This window comes from Meleagris gallopavo, chromosome 3, assembly GCF_000146605.3.
Source record: "Meleagris gallopavo isolate NT-WF06-2002-E0010 breed Aviagen turkey brand Nicholas breeding stock chromosome 3, Turkey_5.1, whole genome shotgun sequence".
NCBI classification, from domain to species: domain Eukaryota; kingdom Metazoa; phylum Chordata; class Aves; order Galliformes; family Phasianidae; genus Meleagris; species Meleagris gallopavo.
In genome coordinates this window covers 73,196,660-73,205,961 of record NC_015013.2, presented here as the reverse complement: position 1 = coordinate 73,205,961, position 9,302 = coordinate 73,196,660, and the positions used below count along the sequence as shown (strand labels likewise).

Sequence of the window (9,302 nt, the reverse complement as noted above, 5' to 3'; positions counted from 1 at the left end):
AAAAAAAAGCAAAGAAAAGCAACTTAGAGATAGAAACTTTAATATTGTTATGGGAAATACAATATTTTAGCACTAGAATGAATTTAGGTAAAGGGAATTTTCATTACTGTGAAGTTTTAGTGTCAGAAACAGGTTTATGTTGGTGGGAAGTGATGATGGGGGTTCAGGCAGTTTATCCATTCCATTTAAGACCAGTCAGTGCATTGTATATTTCCCTTCATGTGATTCTGTCAAACAGCTGCACAGGCCCCTCATTTAGATCAGAGAAATATCCACACCTTGGGCAGCAATATGAAGCACTTGGACTTTAAATCTTTTTTGTGTTTCTTGCTTTACTCTAGTCATTTTGAGATTGCCTACCAAAGCCTTCTCATCTGGAGTGAATTCACACCAAAACCCAAAGCCTGAACATTCCACAATTTGGAAATTAATAAATGATGCCAAAATCTTAATTTGAATTTCCTAAGCATTTCATATCTTCAGATTTGTGCTATCATGAGAAATGTTGAGATGCAAACTTGGATCGAATTTCTAGATCAGGGTTTTGGGTTAGATCCATTGCTTCTTCTAAAACACTCATAGGAAAATATGGCTGGCAGGTAGGAAAATTCTTTTTGTTTTACAGAAGAAACAAAACATAGAGTAAATGAAGCATAATGTGCACTTGATTTCAATTGTCTAAGATTTTTCTATGAAATTTATAATCTTTAAGTTCATATATATATATTTTTTCTGTTGATTCTAAAAGAATGTTCTAAAAATGTTCTAAAAGAACATTGTTCAAAAGCAGTTTCACTGTGGCTGGGAAAACAAAAAAAATTCCATGATGTAGGAATCAAAAAAGGCTATGAATATTAATTTTAAAAGGATACAGTACTTGTTTTTTTTTCCCTCTTTTGTCTTGCTAACGTCATTGTGTTGGAGGCTCTGAACACAGAAGTTTTTACTCTTTCTGACACGTCTAAAACTCTTAGCAGCTGTTCTCCCTATAGTCCTTGCATTGAAACCAGTGCAGATTCACGGATGGTCCTGAAACATCAGCAAGGAGCGTAAGGTGAAAGATTCTTCTTGATTCTACTCTCATCCACAAATGCATGCAGTCACTTAGTCACTTTGTGATGCTATGTTTTCACTTGCTGGGTCAAATCTCATAGCAATGGATTCCTACACGAAAACAAATAGATGTCATCACACCAAATCATCAGACAATGCAAATCTGCACCTTTGAAAAGGGAAGAAGCTGTCCTGGCTACCTGGGGATCTGGTTCTCTGAGTTTAGAGAAGAGCTACAGCTGGATTAACCTCCTCTTAATTTCTGCTTTACATGTAATACTACCCTTAACAATTATTTATGGAAAAAAAGTCTCTCTCTATTACGCTCTAGTTTTGCATATGAAATTAAGCAGGGCTAGTGGGCCATTCTGCAGGTAGAGCAGGCAGCAAAAGCAGTCCCTAATATGGCAAAATATTACAAAAGTGTTTATGTGAGCAGATTATCAATTCCTTTTGCTCAAAGCCTCTTTACAGAATCACAGAATGGAAGGAGTTGGAAAGGACCTCTGGAGATTATCCAGTCCAACTCTGTTCTACAGCAGATTCCCTAGAATAGGTTGCACAGGAAAGTATCCAGATAGGTTTTGGATATCTCCAGAGGAGGAGACTCCACAGCCTCTTTGGGCAGCCTGTTCCAATACTCTGTCACTTTCAACGTAAAGTTCTTTCTCATGTTTGTATGGAACTTGCTGTGTTTTTGTACATTTTGTACATTTGATACACTGCCCCTTGTCCTGTTGCTGGGCACCACCAAAAAGAGTCTGGCCCCATCCACTTGACTCTGGCATTTTAGATATTTATAAGCATTGCTGGGATCCTCTCTCAGCCTTCCTCTCTCCAGACTGAACAGCCCCAGGGCGCTCAGTCTTTCCTCATAAGGGTCCCTTATCCTCTGTGTGGCCTTGGAGAATTTCCTACCCTTAAGGCTAAGATATTTTTTTGGTCAGTTCTAAAGAATAATAGCAAATATATTTAAGTTAAGCCATTTCATACAAAATCATGTGGGAAATAAGAGCTCCGTCCATTAAGCTGGGGTTTTTTTTGTTTGTTTGTTTTTTGTAATCTGTGATACTTTACTAAGAATGACTAACCATTTTAAGAACGAGGTTAAATGTGTGCTAAAGTGTTAAGGACCTATTTCAGCTCCTTTCACCAATTTACAGGTCCCTTGTGTGGACCAATGAAGTCATGACAGGTGGAGCAGTGAAGCCCCAGTTACTTTCTTTAAAAAGTCTATTTCTATAGATACCACATTTTTATGTCATTGGACTGTTTCTTTTTAATTTGTCTGTTTTATGTGTTAAATGTTTTAGAACAGACTAGGACATGATGTAACTGAAACTTTTTAGTTTTAGAGTTCTTCAAAATGACTTCCAAGGTTTGAACTCACTATGAATCTAATTCATATTGCATCTGTTACATTTCAATTAATTTTGAGATTTGCTGAGAAGGGCATATGCTAGAATAAATGTGGTCTTATTGTTCAACTAATACTATACTTGGCATTGTCTTAGTTCTTTGACCTTACCTTACACCTGCAAGCCTCTTTTGCACTGATGAAGTGGTCCATAATAACTTTGTTTTAGTGTTTATATCTGCAGAGAAAGAGGGTGGAATCCTGCAGAGATAGCGAATATATAGTATCATAACAAGTTCTAATTGGAGTATGTCAGCCATTGTATCTCTGTACTCCTGAATGGCCTGGTACCATGAGAGGCTAGAGGGTATGTTTCAAGTTGTTAAGGTACAAAATAATGGAGGTGTAGTTTGATGATACTGTTTCTGTTTGAATGAAGGAGTCTAATAAATCAAAAGTTGATGTAAAAAGAAAAGCCATTATTTCATGTACTCAAATATCCAGTCACTGTGCTAAAAATCTAAGCACAACAGTGCTTTATTTCTGCTTGAAAACGGAGTAGATGCACTATTTTCTCCTTTTTACTTTTTACTGGTAGTTATAGGTGGATTTAGAAGCATAAGGAAGCATAATTTCCTGGATTCTTCATTGTCAAAATTGTGTGATAATAAATACTGAAAATGGACTCTTCAGTGTAATTCTGGCTTATGCTACTCATCTCATCCACCAACCAGATGTTTAAAAATTCATTAGACTTTGACAAAGTGAAGAAGAGAAAAAAGATACCTGTATGAATTTTATTATGGATGTATGGATTTGGTCTCCTACCTGAAGTCAGAGTCATGATGTTTTAGAAATGTATTATTTCAAGAAATTACTGCAAGAAAATGTTTTTATCTGGCTTTCAAAGCAATTTATGAAACATTTAAAAGGAAAGAAGAATGTGATTTAGTTGACTATTGAAAGAAGAAGCCTTTGGGAGAAAAAAATTGCTCTGTGCTTCAAGAAGGTGTAGTTAGGGAAAAGGAAATGTTTTCCAGGTTTAGCTTTTTTCTGCTTTTACATATTGAATGGCAAATTCTGTGTTTCATAAAAAAACCTGTTTTAAAAGCACCTGTTTTAATCCTTACTTTGGTAAAGCTTTAGGCACTAGTTCAGCATTGGTATCTTCTGATACAGATCCTGTATCACAAAGGAGTCCCAAGAATGTCAAAGAAATGTGCAAGAGGAACTCAGCACATAATGAAATCTTATCACTTTTTTCATTAGTTTAAACCCTAACATTACAATTTCCCATCTATTCCTAGTAAAAACAGAAGAAGAAATTCTCTTTCACGAAGTGGCCCAGCACGTATTTTGCAAAAGAACTCAATGCACTCAAGTATAGTATTATAGTGAAAAAAACCTTTCTACTTCGTGAAGACACGCAGTTGCTGTAATTATTGTGATTGTCTGAATCTAGCTAAGAATCAGTCAAGTGTCTGCAAAATTACATTGAAAATTGTTTTGTGATCTAACCATTTAAACAGGTTTGAGTGAAAATGACAGGGAGGCCAGTTATGGCAATAACTGAATTTTGGACAAAACACACAGGTAAAATATAATATAGGATGAGTATAATCAGGTGCACTTTCAGAATATACAGCAGGCCAGTAGGGGACACAGATGCATTGAGACTGTGACCATTGAAATAGAAGATGTCTAAGAAACAGAATTGTTCTGTTTCATTGTAGTTCCTTTATGCAACATACATTGCCCCATCTGCCAGTATGGACATCGGCCTTCATCAGAGTAAGAAAAACATGATTTATCAGAAAATGGACCCAGCTTTTGAGGATCTTTTTGACACAGCAGAAGAACATATCCTCCTTCTTCTACTAGAACCATGGATGAAGATGGTGGAAGCAGACAAGTACACTTATGGAAAGGTAACTGACTTGTATGGCACTGTGAAAAATTCTTACATCACGGAAGAAAATTACGAGCCCTTTCTCAGTCCCACATACTAATCTGTTGCATTTACAGTCAGGAAGAGTGAAGCATCATGAGGTGTTTCAATCACCCACTCCCTTGTACATGGAGTAGGCTGAGCTTCCTGTGAAAAGCAGACTTCCCCTTCAAAAGGACAGTGCAGGCTTCATGGACCCCACGCTCTGTGGAGTGGGAAGGAATGCATTTTGCTATGGCAAAATTTCTCTTTGCACTCTGGAAGTGTTACATTTCTTTGATACTGTTATTGATAAAAAATAATTTTATAGTACAATGTATTTATTTTTATAACTACTGTCATTCTTGCATGTATGGACAAATAGTAGAACAGAGATAAATAGCTAAATACAAATTTGGGAAAAGCCTTCTAGATCCACTTAGGTGTTGGCCAATACTAATGTTTAAGAATAGCACGTAAGAACAAAAAAACCATACAGCAGTATGGCCAGCTTCAGCACTTAGCCATCTAGGAGGCACATAAAGCAGAAGACTTGTCTACCTTTTTTGTGTTTAATTGTCTTTGATGAGTCTTTTGCCCCATGACTTCACATAAATGTGTCCATAAATCTTCAACCTCACTGTAGCAAAAGGTTTAATCATGCAATGGAAGAAAAAATGCTTATTTTGGTTTGTTTTCACTCTTCTCTGCCTCTCACCCCCATCCCCCGATAATTTCACCTGATTCCCTAGTTCTGTAAGTCCTAAGGAAAAGTGAACAACTGTTATCTTGTCAAATTCTCAGTGCTGTTAATGCTTTTACATGTCTCTGTCATATCCCACTTCAATTACACCTTGGTGAAACTCAACAATCTGTGACTATTCAACATCCTCCTTTACAGAAGTTGTTTCATACTTTTCTTATGCTTATATATTCCATATATATCGGTTATTTTATATTCTTTTCATGAGACACAAGCAGTGCTTAAGATCTTGATGCACTAAGGAGTATCCAGTGGCAGAATGATGTTTTCTGTTTTGCTCTTTGTTCCTTTCCTAATTGTTTCAATCATTCTAATTGCCTTTTGACTCTTAGTGAACTTTGATTGCTTGTGCACAATGTAAGCTAATAGCCATCTGTAATGATTCCAAGATCTCCTTAGTAAGTAACAGCAGCTAATGTAAAGCCCTAATTTGGAGATAATTTGGATGACTTAATGTTTATTGTCATTGAATTCAGCTTCTCTTTATCACTCAGATGCTAAATATCCCGAAATCCTGTAGCTCTTCACAGTCAATTTCATTTTCTGTTCTGTGGTATTATTTTGCAAATTTTGTTATCTTCTCACTCCCTCCTTTACCAGATACTTTCTGAATACATTTAAAAAAATAACCTCAGCATAGATCCCTATGAGACTGTATATGAACCACACCCCGTTATGAAAGCTATGTATTTCTTTATTTTTTATTTTCTACCTTCTATTTAATTCAGAAAAAGACCATTTTATCTCATCCTGTGATAACTTAATTCCCTTGAGAAACATAAAATTGTTTGAATGTATTTCATCTAAAATTGTTAATGACCTGCAGAATGCTATGTAATCAATTGGTGCTTTCATTAATCTGAAATTTTGTTTACTTTCCATCAGATTATTATTAAACTGTACATCTTTTATAAATGTATAGTATATGTATGTATTACCATTACTAATTGTCTAGTAACTAGAGCCAATTCCTCACTGAGACAAGGCATTGGCTTAGCAGAGTATTAGGATACACCACTTGTGTACAGAACGGACTCTGCTTTTGAGAACACTCTGAATACAGCATTTTCATTACTTCTAGCGATGGAAGAATTTCTCCAAAGTAGTAATTGAAAATAAACTCTTACTTTATGTTACTGTAATGCATATGTCAGGTGTTCTTGAGTTAACTAGGAGAGAATCTCTTTCGCTTTTGATTTAGGTGATGTTCTGCTTTGCAAGTGTTTGGTTATGTGCAGACTTCTTAGTAAATACCCTAATAACACAAACATCTTAAGTAGAGCATGAAAAAATCCAATCCAACCAAATCCTTTTGAGTGCACAATATATGCATTTGTGAAGAGTTATTGTACACAGACATAAAACGACCTGTTCTAGGAGGCACTAGAGTCTCTTTGTACTAGGCGCAGGCTGATGCATTAGGCACACTCCCGAACACAAAGAAAAGGTCTGCTTTGTATTTTGTTCAGTCCCTGGCTCTACTCTCCTCCTTTGTTCTCCCATGCAGCGGGATATATTTGGCCCTTAATGAAACAAGATATTTTATCAAGAATTAGGTGAGTTCAAAATTGTTTATTTGGAACATGGTTAGTATGTATTTACATTTTTATCTTAAAAAAAAACAACAACAAACAAAACAGGAAAAAAGGAGAGTTCTTTTTTATTATTGACTCTCATGCTGCCTCTATCTGTTCTCTGCTTAAAGTTTGTGAAAAATGTTCTGAATTATTTTCCTATTTGCTTTCATACTACCTTTATTTTAAGGAAAAGAATACACAAAAGCACTTTAGAACAGTGGAATAGAGTTACACTGAGCCTGAAGGTATGCAGGTTATACCGTGACTAGTGCAGTATTCACATTTAGATAAAAGTGTAATGAATAATAATCTAAAACCTTTTATCTCTCTCACACATAAATTCTTGTATAATAAGACCACAGTTTTTTAATCTTTGTGATGGGAATGCTAATTTAACTCATTGTCTAAATTTTACTAAATAGCCTAAAATTGCACTTGAGTGGTTTAGTTACTAGAGACAGTCACCAAACTATTCTTTACACTGTTACTGATTGTTTGCACATAACATGGAGAACTGCTGTAGTTATACATATATGCTACTAGTTAATTTGAAAAATGCCAACACTTAATGTGTTCCAATCATGCACAGTTTATTGTTTTAAGGCATTAGCCATTATCAAAATGAAGGGACTGAGACTCTGAAAGCTTTCACCTTAATTGTTTAGATATTATCATAAGACATCATCTCTGTCTCTAATTTCCACTTCTGGAACCATGTGAGACTTTTTGTCTCTTTTTGTCATTTACCACCGAGAGTGACTGTTTTAAAGTCTGTCTTTCTGCTTCTCAGTGACACTTTGAAATGCAGTTTGCTGGTAAAGGCAGTCAGGTAAGTCTGTCTTGCTTTATACAGTGCAACTCAGCATGTTTTTTAATTCAAAGATCTTATCTTAAAGATACAATTGGGTTATTTTGTAGTTGTTATGTAGAAATCTGCATAGATCTGAAAATTTTGTTCCACCAGATCTTTTATTTGTCACAAAGATGTGACTTTTAGGGTCCCTTAAACATTTGTCTCATTATTGGCAAACATTCTTTTCTATCCACTGTCACTGGCAAGTTGCCTGTCCAGTTCTCCATCTTTCTATAATGTGTACTGTAGGGATGACATAAGATATTATTTTTATTAGGTGGAGTTGGTGGAAGAAACTCGACAGCTGGACTCTGTGTACTTTAGAAAACTCCAGGCTTTGCATCAAGAAAGTGTTTCCAAGAAGAATGAGGTAAGACAAGTACCTACTAACAAAAACAAACTCGTTTTCTATCACAGAGGGTTAACACTTGAAGTATCAGCAGTGAAAGATTGCCTACATGCCAGTTTGGAGAAACAAATAGTCTGATTTTTGCCATCCATGTGCTGGGAAATGATTGATAACCACTGTGTTAATTACAAATTCAGTTCTCCTGTTAGGTACATCAACATCACACTATTGTATGATTGGACTCAATGGGACAGTCTCCAATATTGGAGTGTATTTTGGGCCCTTGAGCTTGAATATGTCAATTTCAATAAACTACAGATATGTATTAGTTTATTTGATTATGGAACCTGCACACATTAATATGTTTAAAGCAAACATAAAAATAAAGCTGATTAAGAGCTGGAGCTTTAACTCAATTTATTTTCTTAGTGATCACAAAGCTGTTATATAGAAGTTATCTAATGCAGGATTATTAGACTGGGCAAAATATAGATGAAAAAGTAGTTATGTAAGTGAAATAATTTCTTCCCTCAGAGTACTGTTGCTGACACTGATCTGCCATCCTTCCCTGATGTTCTCAAAGAAGCTCAGCACTTGCATCAAGCTTCCAAAAAACTGACGGGTTCCAATTTGTATGACCTGATCCACAACAAACAGAAGTTAGAACAGTTCTGGGTTTTTCTTAATGAGCATTCTGCTGGGTATGTTTCTTCATTATGTAACTAATTTACTTATTTTTAAATTCAGAAGAAATCTTTGTTGAGGATCTTGACTACCTAAATATTCATGGATTTTAATCTTTTTTTTTTTTTAATGTTTGCTTATTTATGAAATACACATGCACATTGTCTGACAACTGAATTGTTGTTTACCTCCTTTTTTGGAGGTAAAAATCCTTCTATCACAGCATGTTTGCAGTCTGGTTTTACTTTCAGTTTATGCTCTGGCAAAATCCTGAGCACAGCAATTAATCAATAATGGGTAAAAACTGATCATTTTTGTACAGATTCAATTCAGTATATTTACAAAATAAGGCAGAATGTTACAAATATATACAAGTAGAATGTGACCATGTCATTCTCATAGTGTGAAAGCAACTGCAGTTTTCTGTTTGCACTGATCCAAACAGAATTAAGCACCAGCCGCTAGTAGATACAGTTTATGGAAAGCTTTTGAAAAATAGCCCACTTATTTAAGAATGAGTATCTGAACAGAAGTTCTATAGAAGTATATGTGAGTCTGCTGTTTTCTTTTTGTTTGTTTGTTTGTTTGTTTGTTTGTTTTCCCCCAAGCCTCTTTAATTTCTACCCTGTTTTAGCAAAAGTCAAATGTACTCCCTAACTGCTAGCAAGTCCCTTAATTTTCATTTCCCATTAGCTGATGCTTTGCATATTGTCTATTACTTATAAATAAGTACTACCAT

At 35.3% G+C, this 9,302-nt stretch overlaps 1 protein-coding gene across 3 annotated transcripts in view; it reads left to right on the top strand.

Moving 5' to 3' along the window:
- The window catches only part of RGS22 (regulator of G protein signaling 22), a 68,561-nt gene that overhangs the window by 32,343 nt on the left and 26,916 nt on the right, over nt 1-9,302 (top strand). For all 3 annotated transcript variants that reach the window (XM_019614169.2, XM_019614171.2, XM_019614168.2), the window contains exons 16-18: nt 4,144-4,338; nt 7,808-7,900; nt 8,414-8,580. In XM_019614169.2, coding sequence (XP_019469714.1) covers nt 4,144-4,338; nt 7,808-7,900; nt 8,414-8,580 — 455 coding nt within the window. The remainder of the gene's footprint in view (nt 1-4,143; nt 4,339-7,807; nt 7,901-8,413; nt 8,581-9,302) is intronic.